A 21,943-nucleotide genomic window follows, 5' to 3' on the forward strand; every position below is an offset into this window, starting at 1 on the left:
GACTCGACACAACAGCAGGATCCTCCCCTGTGTAGCAGCTGATCACAAGTACCTGGGGATTCTGAGTGACTCCCACAAGCATAGCCAAGTGAGTGAGTAGCCGGCTGAGAATGAAGACCACTGGGGACAGCCCTCGGTCACATGCCACTGCTTCACCACTGGGCTGTGGGTCGCCCAGCACGTGGCCGGTCTGTGTTCTGTCCTCATTAATACTGGAAAGGAAGAGAAGAGACAAGGGAGAGATTGAACGAGGCAGCTCTTCTTAGCTACAGGGGCATCTCAGACCCTCAGGACTGGGAGATAGGGCTCCATGCTCCGAGGAAACAACGTTGAAAGTCCTTCTTCTGGCCTGGGACACCTGCCTATGCATCATTTTCTTTTCAGAGCTGCCTTCTGGCTGGCTGACTCCCCGAGGACTCAGTTTAAAGGGGTACAGGAAATGGCCATGGCTGCTGATCCCTGAGAAGGCCTCAGGACAGAATTAGGCGTCGTCTCTGGGCAGCTGCATTGAGGACGTTTTGTGCCCATGTTTGTATTTTCCACGTTCTTCTCATTTCCCCAGTCGTAACCTGGGATCCAAGGTGTGCAGACCATTTCACATCATGTGTAGTAGGTGGGAGATGCAGTGTGTGCACTCAGTTGCAAAGATACTGCATGTGGAGAACTCTGCTAGGTCTTGGAGATGAGCAACTGGGGTATTGTAAGCTTTGACCACACAGATGGACCAGAATGTGTGGACTGCATCAGCCCCACCAACCAATCCTAAGTGTGTGACCAGCTGCACTGTGTCAGAAGCCGGGAAACAGACTGCTATTTAGACTGTGACGTCTGCTGGAACAGAACCTCTGTCCCTTCAAAGCCAAGCAACTACAAACCAAAGCCAGGGCAGCTTTGCTTTCTTGTCCCTGTTCCCTAACAGTGCACTAGGACAAGTCTCTCTACAACGCTCATACAGTGACAGGCACTGTGGACGATCTAGACGATTCCAAGCATACGGGAAAGGTGTCATTCTCCTTAATTCCTGTGCCCCCTTATAGAAGGGACAACTTTCATGAAGGGTCTTAGAATGTGGTGTGGGTGTCCTAAAACTCAGCCCTCACCCAGACCAGGGCAGGACAGTATTTGACAAGTCTAATTATGCATCCTTCATCTTGAAAAACAAAAACAAGTCATGTGTGTGGTGGCATTTCCCTGTAATTCTAGCACTCAAGAGGCTGAGACAGGCCTGGGCCACATGGCAAGTACCAGGACTGCCAAGTATGAGATCCTATGTTAAAAGCAAAACAAAACAATATAAAACAAAAGCCAAACTAAACCCCCAAACTACAGGTGGGTGGGAAGGAGATGAGAGAGAACTAAGATAGTTTCCAGTGTAAGTCAGGCAGCACGTGCTGAGATAAGCAGATCCTGTTTCAGTTGGTTGGAGCTACTGTTCTGAATCAGGACATCTGCTTACAGACACAAACCTCTATAATGAGTAAGCCCAAGGACCCACAGAACATGTCTGTATTAGCAAGTATTAATGTGCAGGCTACTCTGTGTTTAAGACCAATGACAGCACCTTATGGTTTCCTGATGACAGGGACCTTGGCCCTGGTGGCAAGCATGACATAGATCCAGACGTATGATAGTGTCACAAGTTAGTGGCAATTTAGGAGAAAGAGTAGGAACAGTCCTGAAGCCCAGGGCCAGTTACTAGGAGGAGCAGCTCACGTACCTGATAGGATGGAAGTTCGGGTTCGGCACGTGATTGAGGCCTCCAATCGGAGCTTGGCAGTCGGGACAGAAGCTCTGCTCCATTGGCTTGCCGCACTAGAGTGAACAATAATGTTTCATGCATACTGCTGCTGTGTAGCGACCGTGCTCAGCCATAGGAGGTCACTGTGATTGTTTCATCTCTGCGTGTATATATCGGGGGTTTGATATGGGGACAAGGTGGACACTAACTGTAATATGTTAACCGTGAGTAAGTGCAGACTTTTTATCAAAAGTAGACTTAAGCTTGAATCCCAAATGGATTGGCACCTGCTAGGAAACCCTGAACACATTTTGCTTTCTCATACCCAGCTCTTTTTCCCTTTCCTGGACGTGTATACTCATCAGAGGGCTTCAGGGTCTAACACCAAGATACATACAGGCTGTTACTTGCTTCCAGCATGATCTTTTATATCCAAGGGATATTTTTATTTTTATTTTTTTATTAGTTTGTTTGTTTTGTTTTTGTTGAGACAGGGTTTGTCTGTGTCCCTTTACAGCCTGTTCTGGCACTTGTTCTGTAGAGCAGGTTGGCCTTAAACTCACAGAGATCCACATGCCTCTGCCTCCCAAGTTCTGGGACTAAAGGTTTGCCACCACTGCCAGGCAAGATATATATTTTATTTTTTTAAATACAATCATAATATTTACAAACTTAATATTTATTAACCCCTTAAAAGAGTTAAAAGGAGCTGGGTGGTGATGGTGCATACCTTTAATCCCACAAATTGGGAGGCAGAGGCAGACAGATTTCTGTGAGTTCAAGGCCAGCCTGGTCTACAAAATTGAGTTTCAGGAAAGCCAGAAAAACCCCGTCTTGGAAAACCAGAAAAAACTTAGATGGTGTGCATATGTTCTACAAGACATGGCCCATAGCACACCAAAGCAGCCGTACCTCTCCAGATGTAGAACTGCATAGCCCAGAGCAGTCTGGGGAAGAGCCTCTTTTTGCCACATTTCATGGACAAGCAATTACATGAATCTCGGAAAAAGAGAGCGATTGCTTCTGGATTTTAACCTCCATGTCTCATCTTTAATGAACATGTCTCACCCTAACCTGGTAGCCCCGGTACTCAGCAAGCACAGGGCTTGGGGTGGGCATGGATTTTCCCTGATGGCCATAACATTCCTTCTTCTACATGGGCCTACTCTTGGATGTCTTTCCCATTCCCTGACCCCTGCTGTGTGGTCTGAGGAATCCCTGACTGCAAACCAGCATCCCTTTGGGGTCCATGGCCTTGAGACAATGTCTGGAAACATTGTAGCTTGTCCCTCTTCCAGTAGGTGTTGGCACTAGAATCTACTGCACAGACGCCAAGCAAGCTGCTGCCTGTCCTGAAAACCATAGAGCAGGTGCCTGCGCACAGTGTTTCATGAAGACCATGGGAGAACAGCCCTCAGCAGTCAGTCTTATTGGAATTCCCTGAGTGGTTCTCAGAGCAAGCCTGAGGGCAAGGTTTCATTTCCCCCCACCTATTCTCAGAACGGGGAAGCACATTTTGACCTTCCACCCAGCCAAACACCAAAACTCACCTCTCCTACAGAGCACGGATGGCCATTGGGACAATCTGTTTAAAGAATACGACACACATTAGCTAGTAAGGGGCCACATGACCCACTGGGGCCCACTCTGCCCTTCTGATCCTGACCAAGGATAATACGACCTCAGCGCCTCCATAGGAACTGAACTACCCGGTGTATTGCAAGCCAGTGTCTGACCTGTGCCCCGTGCTATTATGCTACTCACGTGGTAGTGAGAAATGTCTGACCTTAGTTTTAGAAACCAAGAGAAATTAGATTCCCCATTCACACGTAGTTAACTGGGCAGTATGGTGGGTAGTATTTTCCGCCTTTCTTTTCTTTGGATTTATTATTGTTATTGGCCACAACGTTACAAATACTTTAAAAGATTATTTATTCAAAGAAACATCAAAATTCACACAAAACCTTTTGTCACGTGACTTGCCCTCCAGTTCTGTACATCAGAAGAGCTATCTTTGGGTCAGAAACTGCTGTATTGTGATGTCTTTGTATGAGTTTCACTGTGGTTCAAGTCCCTTCTTCTCAAAAATGAAATGTTCTAGAAAGTACAAAGAAAAGGCCCCTTGCCTGGACTCAGATGTAAGAGGGTAAGGCCCACATGGCAAGCAGATCATGGATCCTGTATAACCCTGTTGTCCTGCAGGTCACCAAAGGCAACTGTGGACCCCAAGCTTAACCCATGGCCTTTGTAGTCACAGCCTGATCATCTGTGCTCAGACGAGCACGATGCCAACACTTACTGTACCAGTGGACACCTTCCAGGCCCGTCCAGCTCCTGGCTTGAACCAGCAGGTCTTCAGGCATTGTTGGGAGGAAAGCATTCTGAAAGACCAAATCAGGACAGGTCAGGATAAGTGACAATGTAGCCTTAGAACTTAGGCCAGAGCAAGGAAGGCCTTGATTTGTCAGCCTAAAACTATTTATCAGGGATGCCTATGGTGGCTAATCTTGGCTTCAGTCTGATTGGATCTGGAATCAGCTAAAAGATAAACCGCTGGGCATACAAATGAGGGATTTTCATAACGAGGTTATTTGAACTGGGAAACAGCTACACAAAATGTGAGTGGCATCTTTCCATATGAAAGGAGGTCCTGGGAAAGCTTTGTTCTTTGCCTGTTTCCCTTCCCATCGTGCTGGTAAGTTCATCTACTGCTTCTGTGTTACTGAAGAGTTCATCTGCCTGTTGCTACTGCTGCCATCTGTAAAGGACAACAGTCTCTCTCCAGGAATCCTCTGGGCCTTCAGTGTCAGGTTGGGACTACAGAGGCCTCATGAACTGAGCAGCTCTGAGGTTCTGGTCCTCTCCAGTGTGAAGACCGCCACTGTTGGACTCCCCAGACTGTATAACTTATTTCAGCCTAATCTGAATACTACAATGCTCAGAAGTCTGGGGGAGACAGCAGAGGGAGGCCAAGTTCCCACCCCCACTGTGGGCAGATGGATTAAAATAAAGAAAACACATGGGTTGAACGGTTCCCAAGTCCACAGGTTTGCTATCCACAGGGATGAAGCCCTGAAGATACAGAGGGAAAACTGAAGTGATCTTACTGCCATGCTGGCCGGATCGAAGGCCAAGTTCCTCAGGGGCGCCAAGACTCTGTTTTGTCCGCACAAGAATATGATTGCAGCATGGACGGCCATTTCAGTCACCGTTCCTTCCAGGCTGCTGTGAGCAGACCTGGTCCGCAGCAGGGGCAGAGCATTATCCACTAGCGACTTGGCAAAGCAGCCAATGTCAGGAGCGGAAAGGATCTCGCTTTCCTCAATGAATTCCTTCATAGTCTCGCATTGCTGATGAGAAAGATGTTTTAACATAAACATGCTTCAAAACAACATTGTAGGGATGGGCACAGTGTACATATGTGAGCCTTTGGGAGGTAGAAGTAGGAGAATCAGAAGTTCGAGTTTAATACTAGCTCAGACTCCATGATACCTTGTATCAAAAAGCAAAGAAACCACACGCCCCAACATTGTACACGGGTGTGATAATGCACATGTATAGTCCCTGGACATGGAAGGAGAGGAAGGAGGTTCATGAGTTTGAGGATGGCCTGGGCTACATATGTACAGCAAGACCTTGGCCCAAAAAACAGAAACAGAAAAACAGACCCGCTGAGATGCTGTGGTCTGCACAGACCCAGCATGCACAGTGCCATCCCAAGTACTACAGAAAACACAGAACAACACTGAAATTTCATGGTTTGTGCCTTATCATCAACATTTTAATACCAAACATCAAGGTAAATGTGGATGAATGATCACAGTTGAAGGGCAGTTTCTTAGAGAATAGACCTCACATAGAAACAGTTCCATGTTATAGTTTTGAACTCAATTTTAGTTGTAATTATGAAAGCTTTGGGTTAAAGTGAAAATAGGTCTTCCATCTAGTAAGGTTGAAAACCTCTATCATAGAGAATTATAAGCCTAATTTGTGTTTGTGACTTTAATTCAGAAATCCCTCTCAGAGATGTGGTTATGGACACAAGCCCTGCTGTGTTGGACTGCTCACCTCTGGTTTTGGATGGAGGGTGGTGTTGCGGGAACGGTACAAAGAAGCCACCTCTCTGTACAAGGCCAGCAGTAAGTAGGCCGTCTGCTGGGCTTTGGGGCTTCCGCAGGCCTGCAGAGGCAAAGAGCTCAAGTGAGATTTAGAGGTTACATAGCTCTTCTCAGGCCCTTGACCCTGAACATGTCTGAGGAAGGAGGAGCATCTTCTGGCCACAGCTCTAGGGTTCCGTGGTTCATGCACATTGCTAGACAGCCAGCATCTGTCCCCTTGGTGACTGTTTCCTAAGCAGAGACAGTGTCTGATTTCTCTTCTCAACACAATGGCAGAGTGAGCAGGGACTCACACAGGCAGAGTGAGAACAGTTTGAAGGTCGGAATAAAACCCTGGCCTCATCCTCAGAACAGTCAGGAGCATGTGTGAGCCACGACTCTCCAGAGGAACTCTGTGAGGAGTGCCAGCCGCCAGCAGTCCTGAGTGAGCCTGGAGCAGCTCCTCACCAGAGTCTCGGTACCGACAGGCCAGCTCAAGTGTCACTACACCCGTTCCAGCCATAGGCTTCCCTTGTAGGGCAGGAGGCAGGCCATCTGATTGCTGGTCCAGTGTCACTCTAGGGGCTGCTCAGTTGCACAGTCTATTGTTTGACGTGTGTGCAGGAAGATGCAGGCCTCCAGGGAGTCCTCCTGGAACCAGAGAGAAGTCCAGACGCATCTTACAGTCAGAGCAGCCCCTAATGTCCAGGGTACCAGAGAGAAGTCCAGATGCATCTTACCGTCAGAGCAGCCCCAATGTCCAGGGTACCAGAGAGAAGTCCAGACACATCTTACCGTCAGAGCAGCTCCAATGTCCAGGGTCTTGCACTGGAGCACAGCTTTGCCCACTGCATCACGAAGAGCCTTGTATTCATCACCATGTACTAGGTACCGGTCCATCTGGCTCAGGTCGTCCTTCTGAAATCCCAGAAGTACAGAGGGTTAATCACAGTGGGATAATGAGAGGTATTTGCAAAGAACTCTAGACAGACAAAAACACCAGACAGTCCCCCGAAACATGGAGGTGGCTGAAGAGGGACCCCTGCTGACTCTCTTTGGAGTTATCTGAGTCTTCTGTAGCCTGGATGTCTGGGTAGGGCCTGTGCTGACTTTGTAGCTGCTTGCTTTATCCACTCCCAGCATTGCATCAAACCCAAGTGACAAAAAGTTTGTCACTTCTGAGCCCAGGTGGGGATGATTATGATGATAATAAAAATAAGAAGACCAGGATTGTTAGTGCCATTTTACAGTAAGGACTGACTTCTACGCGCCAGGAAAGGCACAAGAGTGAGACCTTAGAGCCTTGTATCTCAGTCATCGCTCTTAGCTCTGCCTTCCTGTTCTCTTCCAGCTGCCAGAGGTAGAAAGGACACAGTTTTCTGTCAGGGCAGAAACATTCATTTACCTTCTCTGTATCCAGCTACGTGAGAAATCAAACCTGAAAACACCAGAACTTCACACACACACACACACATACACACACACCAATATCTCCCTGCGGTAGGGTGGTTTAACTCATGCTGAAGCAGAGGCAATGCCCATTTCCCATCTGGATGGGGAGGGCTCAGGTGAGCAGCACAGTCCAGCCAGAGTCTGCTGCAAACAGGGCTGTAAGAAGCTTGCCCTTCACGCCCAAGACCCTGCTCCTCACCTGCTGTTCGATGACACCCCTGGGAAACACCCACTGGCATGGATGGCCCTGCCTGGAGAAGCTCTGCACGAATTCCATCCCACGCTGGCTTGCGAGTTTCCTCACCAGGTACACACGGTGCCAATCATTCTGGATGCGGGTGCAGAACTGCTCAACATGCTTCAGGAAACCCTGCTTATCTGCAGACAGCTCTGTGGGGTCAGGGAGAGAGCAGGTGAGGGACGGTGGGAGGACATCAGAAAGCCGGCCAGAGGCCCCGAGCCTGCTCTTTACAACCCCCTGGTGGAAGAACACAGAGGACAGCCATGTCCTGAGAACAGGTACCATACATCCCCAACTTCTGAAGTCAAGGATCTGTAGAGCACACTTGCCTGAGCCTCCCTGAAGCTCCGAGAGGAAGTCAGCAGCCAGGTCAAGGCAGAGGCGGACTCTGGCCACCTGCTGCAGGTACTCCACCGAAGCTGTGCTGGCAGGCTCTGGGCCTCGCCTTCCGGGGGAGTATGTCCTAAGGAAATGGCCTTCCTCTCTCAGGTCCCGCTTGTGACTTCTACAGCCTGCACTTGTCTTCTCATGGACGGAGTCCTGAGGGATGAGGGTACAGAGAGCAGGGCGTCAGTCCGCATCAGCAAAGCCCCGTGTAGAGCGTGGGAAAGGCAGTCGCATGGAGAGCAGCAGTGCACATTTTTGGGAATCGTGGAAAAGTAGCATTCCTGTCTGTGTCAGAGCAAGATGGGTGAGAGCAAGCAAACTTACAAGGGGAAAGGTGTAGTTAATATGGGGATGGTAGAAAGTGTCCATAGTGATGAGCTGACGGTAACCATGGCCAGTTCTGTGCTACACTCCGGGCCGAGGTGCTTTTGTTCTTTGTAGTCAATGCATGCATCCCCGTCTGTGAAGTGCATCACTGAGAACTCAGCTGTGCAAACTTCAGTCACTTACAGAATGAAGACGGTTTGGACATCACTAAGTGCTATCACCCCACAGTGGCCCCCGAGGGATAGGAAGTGCTGACACACCATCAGGCAACCCATGACCATACACCCACCGTAGAGGGCAGTCACACAGAAGGACGCATCTCTGTTGTACTGACTAGAGTGACATCCTGTTGGCTTCCAGAAATGCTTTCCCTGTACGAACTGCGTGGGTAACAGTTTTCAAAAGAAATGCAGGGACAGCTGCTTTGCAATGTCTTTCTGTACGCTGTGGATATGTGTTGCTCTCGTTGCCTGGTAAAGAAAGCTGCTTTGACCATTGGCAAGCGGGATAGAGTGAGGTGGGAAATTTAAGCAGAGATACAGGAGAAGGGCAGAGTTTGAGAGATGTCAGCAGATGCCCAAGGAGCAAGATGCCAGAGTACTGATAAGCCTGGCAATACACAGATTAATAGAAATGGGTTAATTTAACTTTAAGAGCTAGTTAGTAGTAAGGCTGATCCATCGGCTAAATATTTATAATTAATATAAGCCTCTTAAAGGTTATTTGAGAACGAGCAGGCAGGAGAGAAACCTCCATTTACAGACAGCCATCATACCTCCAGGCAGCTGATAAAGAGCAGGTACAGCTCTGTTTTATCTTCTGTTGGGAATGCTTTGTTCTCTAACTGGGTCAAGTAGTTCTGGATGTAATCCTTCACCTCATGGAAGCTGTGGAAAGAGACACATGGTTCCTGCTTATGTCAGTTTATGGGAAACCCATACCCCACCCTCTGTAAGCTCTAACCCAAGACCTAGAATGCACCAAACAAGCACTCTGTCTAACTGCATCCCAAACTCCTGGAGTCTTTGGGTGAGGGGGGCAGTACACATGATTTGTGACACCAAGCACTGGTCATTTGAAAACTCTTGCACTATTCGTACATTTTTATTGTAGAATGCCCTGGAAAAAATACCCCATAATATAAAGTCATTAATATCACCACGGATCTGCACAGAAAGTGGATCAGCTTGTGGTAGAGGATACATAATGTCTAAAATTTAAATTCTGACTTAATGGTTAAACTGTATTATTGGCAGCAAATACCATAGTGTTTAGCTGAGACACGATCACTCTGTTCTCAGGAAATGCCCGTGGGCCCAGCTCTGTGCTCCTGAAGCTGCTCTTCCAGGCACAGATAGCCAACCTGAAACAAGCAGCTGGTTCCTAACTCAGAATGACTCCACGTGACTCTAAGGTGACCACAGTGCTCTGCTGTGCCGCTGGGGTCCATGAGCGCTTCTGGCCCCACAGAACAGTGGTTCTTACCCTTAAGGGTCATGGCGTAGGAAAGCAAATGCATGAAACTTGCATTTCCACAGCTCTGTGTGCTCAGTAGTGATCGGAACCAGGACTACGACTCCAGACTGTCTACAGCAGCCTTAAGGACGCCACTGCAGGTACCCAAAAGGCTGGGTGGCAGGAGCTGGGGCCAGAAGCACACCATGGCTTCTTCATAAGTATCACTTGCTGCTGGGCCCTTCCATGGCCTTTGGGTACTGTGGGAATTCCTTCAGCCAATAGTCTTTAAGATACTGATTTACTTTGGGTGTGGTCACATGTACTATATATACAGATGTAAAAGCCTGCATTGTCCCTTGGCTGCTGGATTCAGTTCCAGTTCCCTGCTCACACTAAGCACACAGCCTTCAATTGAGCTGGGTTTGCTCACACAGAAGCAGCTTCTCCGGACCATATCAGCTTCCAGCCGTAATGTAGCCAAGACACAGTCACAAAAGGCCAAGGGAATCAAAGCTCCAGATGAGGGCCACTAACCTGTACTTGAGAAGCAGTTTTAGGAGCACAGAGCGGATGACAGGAGTCTTGTCGACGACATCCTCAAATGGAGACAGAGACTTTGTGTGTTCACGATGCTCTGCAACCAGAGAAGGGGCTGTAGTGCACATCACGGTACACAGCTGAGCTGAAATCTGGGTTTTACATTTATGGGAAGCAGACAACTCACTTTGGGAAGCGTCTCTCAGCAGCTCCTTTTGAATGAAGAGCAAGGACAACAGGCTGTCAATCACGCTCTCCTGAGGAGGGGTGTCATCTTTGAAGCACATGGTGGATACCAGGTCCACGAAGAAGCTGTTACACATGTTCCGGAACTGGACATGCTTCTTGATGGCTTTGCTAGGCGGGGGGAATTGTGAAGAATCACTTGTAAGAGTGTGTTCCCAACCCTTTCAGACTGTGATGTCTGTGAGAGTGTGTTCCCAACCCTTCCAGGCAGAGTGAAGTTGCATAGTATTTTGCCTTAATGCTTATTTGACCTTGAACTCATGGCCATTCTTCTATATCAGTCTTCTAATTGCTGGGTTTAAAACTAGGCTAGCTTTTTTGTTTGGAATCAACAAATGATATGAGTTACAATGGTCAGAATGGTCTTCAGCCTGTAACAGTGTCAATATTACTTTTAGGAAGACGAGTGTTTGGATCACTGGGTGTCCTAGAGAGTGGGGAAGAGGGGTAACAGGGTCTGGGCTGCTGAGGCCTCTGCTTGTCCATCTCCAGAAATCTGGGCTACATCTGCCTTCATCCTCCGTCAGAGAGTAACAAGAGGACAGATGAGGATCTGGGCAGATGGTACCACTGGTGAAGGACATCCTTGCACCTCTGATCTCAGCAGTAGGGCTCGGAGGGGAGTGGCAGGAGGGTCCTAGAGCTCACTGGCTGGTCAGCGAGGCAGAGTTGAAGGTTAGGGAGGTGCTGGTCCCAAAAGATGAGGTAGAGAGCGATCAAGAAGATAATCTGGGGGCTGGAGAGATGGCTCAGAGGTTAAGAGCATTGCCTGCTCTTCCAAAGGTCCTGAGTTCAATTCCCAGTGACCACATGGTGGCTCACAACCATCTGTAATGGGGTCTGGTGCCCTCTTCTGGTCTGCAGGGATACAGACAGAATATTGTATACATAATAAATAAATTTAAAAAAAAAAAAAAAAAAGAAGATAATCTGATGTTTCTATGTGCACACATGCTCACTTTCATTTGCACATATGGACACCCACCCACATGAACACATACATACAAGGAGGGCTGGGGTATGGGTCAGAGGCCGGGCACATGCTGAGCCTGCTTGAGTCCCTGGGTTCCATCCCCAGCGTTGCTCCAACCCTCCCCACTAGAAGATGCTGAGCCACAACTACATGCTTGGTTTTCTCTTGAGGACATTATTTATGACTTTCTGGTTTATTTCCCCTGAGTTGGCTGGCTCCATGTTTGTGCCTGTCTTATTTGGGAAAGGAATTTTGAGGCAGATGTCCAGGAAGGCTTGCTTCTGAGAGTTCTCTGAATCCAGCCCTTGGACCCAGGGAAAGCTGACCAAAGGAAGACTGGCTTCCCCAGAGACCGCATAGGAAAAAGAGAGGAAGGAATCTTAGGAGGAAGGGCGTCTTACCTGTGTTCTCGGGAAACAGTTGGTGAGAACTGGTCTGACAAGTCAGTTAAGCAGTAGGGGCATATCATTTGCCCCGGGACGAGCCAGGTTTTGATGCAGGGTAGACAACATACGTGATCACAAGGCAGACAGACAGGGTCCTGTGCATCTCCCAGGCAGATGTGACATGGCTGAATACCAAACCTACAACCAAGAAGAGAATCAGTTGAAGAGCAGAAGAGCTGCCTGGAAGGAGCGCGCCCTTTCACCCCAAGTGCAGGTGTAGAAGAGCTCACTCTCGGAGTCTTGTCCTGCACAGCTCACCTGCTGAGTGTCTTGCTGACTTTGTCCTTGCATTCACAAAGCATCTTCATTACAGCCACAAATGGCCTGTGGGTCTTGAGGTCCGAGTTCTCTTCAAGACACTGAGGGAGAAGGGCAATAGTGAGCAGTGAGGGGCCTGAGACTCAACACCATGGTCTCAGTGACTGATGACATGCAGTCCTGTCCTGACTATGTCGCGCCTACAACACTAGGCTCCTGTGATGCTTCTCTTAGCTAGTTCGGAGAGTTTTGTGGGCTCGAGAAGTGGGTTGGCATTTAAGAGCAGTGGTTTGAATCTCAACCACCTGTATTTCCAGTTCCAAGGATCTGACACTCTCTCTGGCTTCCTTGGGTATTAGGCATACACGTGGTACACAGACATGCATGCAGGCAAAACACATAAAAGCCATGTACATAAAATATAAATTAAGTATGATCAGACATAGTGGTGCTTGCCTTTAATTCCAGCACTTGGGAGACAAAAGCAGGCAGATCTTGGTGAGTTCAAGGCCAGCCAGGTCTTCATAGTGAGTTCTAAGACACCCAGAGCTACATAGTGAGACCATGCCTCAAAAAAAAAAACACACAAAAAAAAAACCAAACAAAATAAAACAATCTCGGGGGCTGGAGAGATGGCTCAGTGGTTAAGAGCACCACCTGCTCTTCCAAAGGTCCTGAGTTCAATTCCCAGCAACCACATGGTGGCTCACAACCATCTGTAATGAGATCTGGTGCCCTCTTCGGGCCTGCAGGCAAAGCACTGAGGATACTGTATATGTAATAAATAAATAAATCTTTTAAAAAAAAAAAAACAATCTCACATTTAAAATGCCTTTAAAAATCAAAAACAAAAATCATTACAATATTTTATTTTTCAATCTGTATAAACTCAGATAACTCAGATTATCAGGTTTGGTGGAACTGCTATCCATGATTCATCGTAGTATCTGTGACTCTGCTTTTCATGAATGCATGTCCACATGCGTGTGGAGACTGGTGGACAGACAACCTCAGCTGTCATCTGTGTATGTCCACATGCGTGTGGAGACTGGAGGACAGACAACCTCAGGTGCCATCACCACACCCATCCCACCCCCATTCTTAAAAGACACAGTGTACTAATCATGACCATCCAGAGATTCCCAGGGATCTCCACCTTCCCAATGCTGGGATTACAAGTACAAGTCACAACATCTGGCTTTTATGTGTGGGTTCTGGGGATTGAACTCTGGTTCTCTACGAAACCATCTGCCCAGCTCTGACTGCTGCTTTCCAAAACACAAAATTCCCAACTTCGGAATATTTCCCTATTCATTTTTTTTAGACAGTACTCCTTTATGTAGCTCTGACTATCCTGGAACTTACTATGTAGGCCAGGTTGCCCTTGAACTCACATAGCTCCACCTGCCTCTGCCTCCTCAGTGCTTGAAATAAAAAAGGCATGCGACACCACCACCTGACTCCCCTATTTCTCTTTTAGGGTCCTACCTCCATATCATGAGACATTTTGACTTGTAAATAATGTAATGACTGACTGTGTATATATTACTAACCTTTAAAAGAAATGTTAGTTTTGGGAAATCAAACCTTTGCTTTAAAATAGTCTCTAGAAGGAGGCTGGAGAGATGGCTCAGCAGTTAATAGTACTGGCTTCTCTTCCTGAGGACCAGGTTTCGGTTCAATTCCTTGCACCCATATGGCAGCTCACAACCCTCTGTATCTCCAGTTCCAGGATATCTGACACCCTCACACAGACACATTCAGGCGAAAAACCAATGTACATAAAATAAAAATAAATTATTAAAAAAAGAATAATCTATTGAATAATCGTAAGGTTTAGGGAAACAGTGCTGCAACCAGAGGAAATTGTCAGGGAAGGCTTCAGCTCTCCATGCTGCTCAGAGTGGGGCAGACCTTACTGAAGCCCAGCACTCACCTTGTCTAGTAAGAAAACATGCTTGGTTACCAGCTGACTCAGCTCGGGAATCTGGCTTTCAGTCTCCAGGAGAACATGCTCCACAAAGAGCGCAATGGAGAAAATGCGGTTCCACAGGGCTCTGTCAAAGAAGGAGTTAGCCATGAGCTCTGACAGGGGAGCCAGAGATACAGGAGGAGAGAGCAGGACTGAGCAGAGGCTGGAGCTAGAGGTGAGGCGGTCCGAGGGCTCTTTCCCTGCACAGCGCTGTTCCAGACAGTGCCCTACTCTTCCCACACCAGGGCCATGGGAGACCCAAGCCATGTTCCGTACCTCAACACACAGTGGTCCTGCAAGCTCAACACAAGCACAGGTCAATGAGGTCTCTCCTGCCCACCCTCTCAGCAGGCTGTAGGATTTGGAAGGTCCCAGGGTGAGCACAGAGTGCACTGAGCAGGCCCTTGCTGCTCACCTGACCTCCTGGACGGTGTTTCTGGTTGTGTTCCCACAGCCCCGCAGATACTCTCTGGAACAGACAAGCTCCAGCGGCATGGCCAGATTCTTCACCATCTGTAACCAGGCCTTGGGACTCGGCTTCAGGATGTCTCCCGTCAGGACTTCAACACAGGCCATTGCTGCAAGCGCATCTAGTGTCTGGAACAAGGAGAACTGGCAGTTGCCCAGCAGGGTCCTCTTCTCCATCACCACCCTTCAACACAGTCCTGCATCCTTATTCCCAGTGTGTTGTGGGTCCAGGCTTGTCCCCTATTCCTCTGCCACACTGCACAGGGCCCGTAAAGAATCTCCTATGGGGACAGGGCTCCATAAGCCCTCTGCTCACATGGTGGATGGGATGCGTCACTGAGGGCAGGCCCAGCTGGCCCTCCCCGGGGAGACCCCTACCATTTCACTCCCAGCCCAGTTCTGCTTCTGTGCAGCTTCACTGAGACTCCTCAGGACCTGGGGCTGGATAGTCAGCACTCTGGAGAAGTTCTGCAGCCGCGTCCTGAAGTGCTGATAGGCAAGGTGCACCCAGGGCAAAGAGAGCCCTTCCTCAGGCGTTCCTGAAGTCACTTGGAGCTCACAGAGACAGGACCACAGGGCCGTCTGCAACAACTGGAGACAAAAGCCGTTCAGTACAGAGTTGTACATGATGAAGACATGCTTTTCCGTGGAAGATCGTAAGTATTCTAAAGCGAGTTTTTTTAAAAAAGTTGATCTAATCTGTTAGCTCGTGTCTCTTTAGGAAGATGACTACCTGGTTGCTTTCTGGTGGAGTTTTATGGTCATTTTGCTCAATGGCACTCGAAACTGGTGTACCCACTAGTCTTATGCCAACTAGACACAGAGTCATTGGAGAGGAGGGAGCCTCAGCTGAGAAAACACCTCTGCAAGATCAGGCTGGAGGCAAGTCTGTAGGGCATTTTCTTTTTTCTTCTCTATGTATCCCTTGCTGTCCTGGAACTCACTGTGTAGACCAAGGCTGATCTCAAACTGCAGAGATCCCCCTGCCTCTGCCTCCCAGGTGCTGGGATTAAAAGGGTGCCACCACCACCTGGCTTCTCCATTTCACTTTTAAGGTCTTAGACACTGCATTCCATCCAGACATCCACATTTATTCTATCAGCAGGTGGTTTATTAAGTCTCACAAATCAAACAAGGCTTGATCCATAATGATTTCTAGGAAGAGCTGCATTAACCTCTGACCCTACAGGTTATAGTATGTTCCCAAATTTATACCTATGCAATGAGGTATGAAGGTTTGTGGCAGTCAAATGCATCAATCTTTCCAGTGAATTTCATTTTTATTATAATTATTATTATTATTATTATTACAATTGGTCTCCTGTAGCCTAGGCTGCTCCTAAACTTGCTTTGGTCTTCAACTACTGTTCCTCCTGCCTCTATCTCTGTAGCGGAGGAATTATAGATTATCTAGGATTATAGATGTTTGCCACTATAAGGGCAGCTATGGAGAGATCTTAGAACTCGTGCAAGTGATACAAGGTTGCCTCTAGAAGACACAGAGTGGAGGCTGGGGGTTTGATCCTGAGTGTCCCGTAGCTCTAAGGGTATCCCAATCTGGCAACACTGGCCGAGGTGAGAATGGGCTCCTGTCCGTATCATCCATACCTACCTTTAACTCCTCCCTTGAAGCCACTTTCATGGTCAAAAGCAGGAAGTCCTTCGAGTAGCTCTGCAGGAGATCCTGCTGCTGTGCCACAGGGAGCTGAGCCAGAAACCTGCCCAAGGGAGTCTTCTGGAAGATTTCCACAAACTTCTTAGATAACCCTACGGGAGAAGGCAGAGGGTGGCATCAACAGGTGAAACCCTGAGTCTAGGGAAGAAAGAGGTCACTGCCATAAGAAGGAGCCATGAGACCCAGGCTGGAGGGGTGGCTGTGCTGAACTGGAGCCCAGAGTGGTGCTGGCTGCCTGGCCGCTGTACAGAAGGCAGGGAAAACAAACAGAGGCAGAACCAGTGTTAAGGTTGGGTCACGAACAGCCTAGCTAGCCCGGGGAGAAAACACGGGTGACACCCTGTCTGTGGTCTGTCTAGAGTTCCAGGCGTGTAGGCAGAGGCTGGTCCTGGGGCTGGGGTCTGGGGCCACACCAACAATCACTCTGCTTCCCTTGACTCTGCTCGCAGCTGCTCAGAACCAGCAGGGGCAGAGGGTCTGTCTTCAGGAAAAGGAGGGTGCCTCCCAGGACAGCCTGCTTCATAGGGGTTCAAAGAGAGTGGCCCAAGCTGATCTGGGAAAACAGGGTCTGCTCAGAGTATCCGGGCCTCTGCGTAGGTGCTGAGGAAGACTCTGCATGAAAACTGCTTCCCACGAGATGCTAGACTGTCAATTTTTCTAGAGGGACAATGGCCAGATCCCTAATGTTTGACAGCAAGGTGCTCTGTGACGGGGAGGACCTGATGGCTCCACATGGAGGAGGATGCTCTGCTCTGATAAATTCCATGATGGGGACATTTCCCTGAGTTGTCCAGGAGCCCAGGTGAGAAAATCCTTCCTAGTCTGGGAAGCAAACTCTTCCCTGAGGTAACATGGCCCAATTGTCATGCTTCCAAACAGTGACAAAAGGATTTACCCTGTCACGTCACCTATAGACTTATGACCCTTGGAGACTTCTGCTTTCAGTAGAATTTTGATTTATGGTTACATGTATTTGTGCATGTATGTGTGCATGCACATGTATTCATGTATCACAGCACATGTGTGGAGGTCAAAGGACAACTTGTAGCAATCAGTTCCCTCCTCCTGACATGCAGATGTCAAGGATTGAATTCAGATTATCAGGCTTGGTGCCAGACGCCTATGCCCACTGAGCCACCTTGTCAGCCCTGCAACAGAAGTTTTCAAACACCATTCTGGGGGCTGCTCTACTAGAGTGTTAAAACTGAAACCTCCAAAATTGCCCTGTCTTGAGCAGGTAAATTCTTTTTTTGAAATTTTGGTTTTGTTTTTTGTTTTGTTTTTTTTTTGGCTGAAGATTTTGTTGTAAAAATTTTGTTTTTTTAAGACAGGGTTTCTCTGTAGCTTCTGAGCCGGTCCAGGAACTACCTCTCATAGACCAGGCTAGTCTCGAACTCACAGAGATCCGCCCACTCTACCTCTCAAGTGCTGGGATTAAAGGTGTGTGCTGCCTATGCCCGGCTGAGCAGGTTAATGTTTGTGCATTGCCTTGAGCCTGCTGTCGGGTAGCTCACCCTCTGTGTCTGTGATATACTGAGCCTGCATCCAGAGCTCCTCCAGGTAGTCCCTGATCCTCCAGCTGAAAGGCACAGCATTGCAGGCGTCCTTGGGCAGGTTCATGTGGCTCTGTACCAGGATGGAGGACCTGCAGCAAGGCAAACGAGAGGGAGGTTTGTGAGTTGTTACTTGAGTAATGAGGTAGTGTGCACAACGCCAGCCCTTCAGTCCTGAGAGAGAGAGGCTATCATAGGAGAAAAGGCTCAGCAGGTAAAAGCAGATGCTGCTCTTCCAGAGGACCTGAGTTCAGTTCCCAGCACCCACACCATGGATGATAATTGCCTGTAGCTACAGCTCCAAGGGCTCTTCTGGTCTCAATGGACAACCGTGTAAACAGATATAGACAGACACACACAAATAAAAACAAACCTTTAACAAGAGGTCTGCCCTGACTGAGGAAGATATGCTGTGCTAATGCACATGTATGTGCACATATGGGCATACACACACAAAATAAATTTTTAAAATTAAAAAATTTAAAAGACTACTGTTTAAGGTCTTGTGGATAGCTGCAGGTGGGTTTCCAGGTCAGTGATTCTGCTATATATGAACTCAAAGAAAACCCTTGTTTACAGACAGAAGAAAAGTGGCAGCAAGAGCCAAGTTAGTTGCCCAAAGTTCTGTGGCAGAACCAAGTCTCTGTGGCCTCCGCCTCCCCTACTCCTCCTGTGCAGAGGTCTGAACATAAGCTTGAAGCTTTCTTACATGAACATCAGCAGCACGCTGTACTCTAAGTAAGTGCTCCCACCAGCAGTTCAGAGTCCCATTACTGGAGAGATGGTTCAGTAGTTAAGGGTGCTTTCTGCTCTACCCGAGCTCAGTTCTGTTCCAGTTACCCACATTCAGTGGCTCACAACGGTCTGTAACTCCTGCTCCAGGGATCCAACACCCTCTTTGGGGCTCTATGTGCACCCACACACATGGTACCCACACAATTTTCAATATCCCCTTCTTCATGTATTTCTTTATAGTCTACATTTTGGAGCCAAAGTTTTTGTGAGTCCAAGCCCCACAGGTCAGGCCTTGGGGAAGGGAGAAGCACAGGAAAGGCAAAGCATTGGTTCTGCCACCTCAGCATCTGTGTGCACAATAGAACCTGGTGAGCTGAACATCACATGTGCCCTCAGAGTAGGCAGATGGAACAGCAGAGTGACCAGGACCTCTCAGGGTTTCTGTGAGCATTGTCTGCTGCTGTGTTGCTCCAGGATGCACTGAGCGGGTGCACAGGGTACCAGCACTAGCTTGGGGAGAGAACACGGTGCTGCTCTGTTCTCAGCTTCCCCTCCATAAAAGCAAGGCTTCCACTCACCCTGTGTTGTTTACCACAAGAGGGATGTTCAGGAACTTAATGTCTCTGAAAATAAACATCCAAAGATCTTGGGCCCAGGCTGGAGAATCTGACTGAGCCAATAGCTCCAGGTTGCCATCTCTGTCGATGTAAGATATCATGCTGGCCAGGAAGGGGATGACCACATTTTGGATCCGCTTCCAAAGGGTATGCCTGCAGCAGGGGCAGAAGAAACCCACTATGGTTAGGGTACTCACGACACGCACTACTGCTGCCTCTGCATTCTCGTCCTGAGGTTCCCACATGGAAGCTGGAATAACAGTAGCTTGCCAGTGTTTTCAAGAATGGGGAACATGGTTGGAGATGGCTCAGCTGTTAGCAGCATGGGTCACATGGTTAGCAGCATGGACTACATGGTTAGCAGCATGGGTCACATGGTTTAAAGCATGGACTACATGGTTAGCCGCATGGGTCACATGGTTAGCAGTATGAGTTACATGGTTAACAGCATGTTGTTAACTACATCACTCTGTGCTGCTGACCTGCTAAGGACTATGATGTGAATCAGTGGCGAGTACCAGCTTACCATGAACCAAGATTTAAGTTCAACCTTCAGCACCATCCCAAGGAGACATTTACACAGAATGGTTAAGTCAATAATTGATTAGAAGATTATAGGAAAACAATTATTAAGTAATGTTAGAAACTGCTATCTAGTGTTAGCATCTAATACAGAGAACGTTAAGAGAAGAGATTGAAACCTGCTGAGGAAGAATACATTCGTACAGTGGACAAAGACCTCCCTTGGCTTAGCAAGCACACCTCACACTATGACAGGCAATACAAGGACTACAGTGTGAGGTGAAGGCTGGAGCAGCTGAGATGAGGCAGGACACTGAGGTGTGTGCTGTCAGTCAGGAGCTGGGAGACCTCACTGCAGACAGACTGCAGGCTCAAAACAAGGAACAGTGCTGTGAGCTCGAGCCATTTAAGACAGACGAGTGGGCTGTGAGGCCGCCACCCAGAGAAGTTCACATATATTAAATGGGGCTGCTGTAACCTGATGTTGGGACACTGCTGGTGAGCAGAGCGAGGGCAGGCACTGGAGAGCGGCCGTCATGAGCACTGCAGTGAGAACTGAGCCGTCCACTCTGCTCTGAGTCCGAGAGACCAAACAATTCCAGAACACGGTGCAGAAAGATGAGATGGAATGTTTAAAACATATTAAAAGATGGTGATAATCCACAGGAAGTAGAAATGCAACTGGCGTTGATATCAGTTCTTAAAGGTTCCTTCAAAAGGTGGAAGTAGGCAAGACAGGTAGAAGAGATGATTGAAACAGAAAAGTTCCAGAGGGTGGAACAGTACCACCAGGGATAGCAACACCAGTAATCCCCAATCACCACGGTTCTACCTGGGAGATGGAACCACTGTCTGTAGAGATGAAGACACGGCCTGAGGTCCCCCAAAGACCCACAGTAGTAGCTCAGTCCCCACCACAGTCTTTTCAAAGCCCCTCACAAGTCCAGAGGAAATGGTCACGGTTTTGTGGGGAAAGGACCATATATAATAGAGTACTCTCCTGGCTCCTGATGCTGTAGCAGGGCCACCTCACGCTGTCAGCACCATTGTCAGCTCCAGCTCACAGCCTCTGACACCATCGCTTTCTGTGGAAGACCCTCACACCCCCAGGAATAGATGAGCTTGGGTTTCCCTGAATTGTTTATTTTTTGAGACTGTTTCTCTGTGTAGACCTGACTGTCCTGGAACTTGCTGTGTAGACCAGGAGGAGCTCAAACTCACAGAGGCCTGCCTGAGGGCTGGAAGTAAAGGTGTGCACCACCACTGCCTGGCTCCCTCAATATTTTTATGACAAAAAAACATTAAAGAAAATAAGAAAAGATCAGAAATATCAAGTATAGCCATCGTCCAGATTCATTTAAGGCAGTTTACATCTCCAGTTTGCTCAGGGTGTAGAAAGAAACACCTGGGCACTTATCTTTGGTGTAAGAGTTACACCAGCAGGAGTGCATCACTGAGTCACACCAGCAGGAGCACATCACTGACAGTCACACCAGCAGACTACATCACTGGAGTGCTACAAAGGCCTCCCTGCTTCTTTTACCCTGTACCTGAAGGTGCCTGCCTCCTGGAGGGCATCCTGATTGGCAGCCTCCCTGGTGACCCACTGCTTTTGACTCGGGGTCTGGTTCTCTTCTTGCTTCTTTAGGAGAACATTGAGGCGCATCTTAGATTCCCGCAAAAAGGAGGCTGTGAAGACGATGGGAACTGATTTGATGAATTCATGCACACATGGTTGTAGGACCCATCATAGTTTTTGACCCTCCTTACCCATGAGAAAAGCTGCCCACCCTATGATCGGGAAAGTTCTATTACATAATCCGTTGTCTGCTGCTCCTGCCAAGTCCAAGAAGCCTGGAAGGTCACCCTCTCCACATGAGATGGAAGATGCGCACTACGGTGCAGAGCTCACTCACCACTGCGTGCGCTGTCTTCATTTAAGAGGCCAAGAAGAATGGTGACTCTCCTCGTGCTGCGTGCGCAGCTCTCATTCTGGTCCCTGAGCATCCCCACTGCACTCTGCACACAGCTCCGCAGCAGTCTGGTGGTGTCCAGGACCTGTGCACACCCAGGAAGAGAACAGGCTTCTAGTTGCCAGTTCCAGTCTGGACAAAGGCCAGGCCACCCATGTGAAATGATGGTTTCGTGTTGGCAACCATGTGGTCCCAGTTGGTGGTCATTATGGCAAAAGTTGCACTACAGCCTACCAGCCATATCCCGCCATGACCAACATTAGCAAGC

At 48.4% G+C, this 21,943-nt stretch overlaps 1 protein-coding gene across 1 annotated transcript in view; it reads right to left on the bottom strand.

Moving 5' to 3' along the window:
• LOC130877100 (E3 ubiquitin-protein ligase RNF213-like) overlaps positions 1 to 21,943 on the bottom strand; it is a 77,782-nt gene that overhangs the window by 12,043 nt on the left and 43,796 nt on the right. Inside the window, exons 33-54 of the mRNA XM_057774002.1 lie at positions 21,619 to 21,760; positions 21,253 to 21,391; positions 19,142 to 19,333; positions 17,790 to 17,920; positions 16,213 to 16,367; positions 14,979 to 15,191; positions 14,548 to 14,729; positions 14,097 to 14,217; positions 12,161 to 12,261; positions 11,858 to 12,040; positions 10,425 to 10,594; positions 10,235 to 10,334; positions 9,018 to 9,129; positions 7,858 to 8,068; positions 7,487 to 7,677; positions 6,631 to 6,753; positions 5,807 to 5,917; positions 4,846 to 5,088; positions 4,038 to 4,119; positions 3,289 to 3,323; positions 1,718 to 1,812; positions 53 to 212 (exon numbers count right to left, since the gene is read on the bottom strand). Coding sequence (XP_057629985.1) covers positions 53 to 212; positions 1,718 to 1,812; positions 3,289 to 3,323; positions 4,038 to 4,119; positions 4,846 to 5,088; positions 5,807 to 5,917; positions 6,631 to 6,753; positions 7,487 to 7,677; positions 7,858 to 8,068; positions 9,018 to 9,129; positions 10,235 to 10,334; positions 10,425 to 10,594; positions 11,858 to 12,040; positions 12,161 to 12,261; positions 14,097 to 14,217; positions 14,548 to 14,729; positions 14,979 to 15,191; positions 16,213 to 16,367; positions 17,790 to 17,920; positions 19,142 to 19,333; positions 21,253 to 21,391; positions 21,619 to 21,760 — 3,192 coding nt within the window. The remainder of the gene's footprint in view (positions 1 to 52; positions 213 to 1,717; positions 1,813 to 3,288; positions 3,324 to 4,037; positions 4,120 to 4,845; positions 5,089 to 5,806; positions 5,918 to 6,630; positions 6,754 to 7,486; positions 7,678 to 7,857; positions 8,069 to 9,017; positions 9,130 to 10,234; positions 10,335 to 10,424; positions 10,595 to 11,857; positions 12,041 to 12,160; positions 12,262 to 14,096; positions 14,218 to 14,547; positions 14,730 to 14,978; positions 15,192 to 16,212; positions 16,368 to 17,789; positions 17,921 to 19,141; positions 19,334 to 21,252; positions 21,392 to 21,618; positions 21,761 to 21,943) is intronic.

The sequence above is a fragment of the Chionomys nivalis genome, chromosome 7 (genome assembly GCF_950005125.1).
Source record: "Chionomys nivalis chromosome 7, mChiNiv1.1, whole genome shotgun sequence".
Taxonomy (NCBI): Eukaryota; Metazoa; Chordata; class Mammalia; order Rodentia; family Cricetidae; genus Chionomys; species Chionomys nivalis.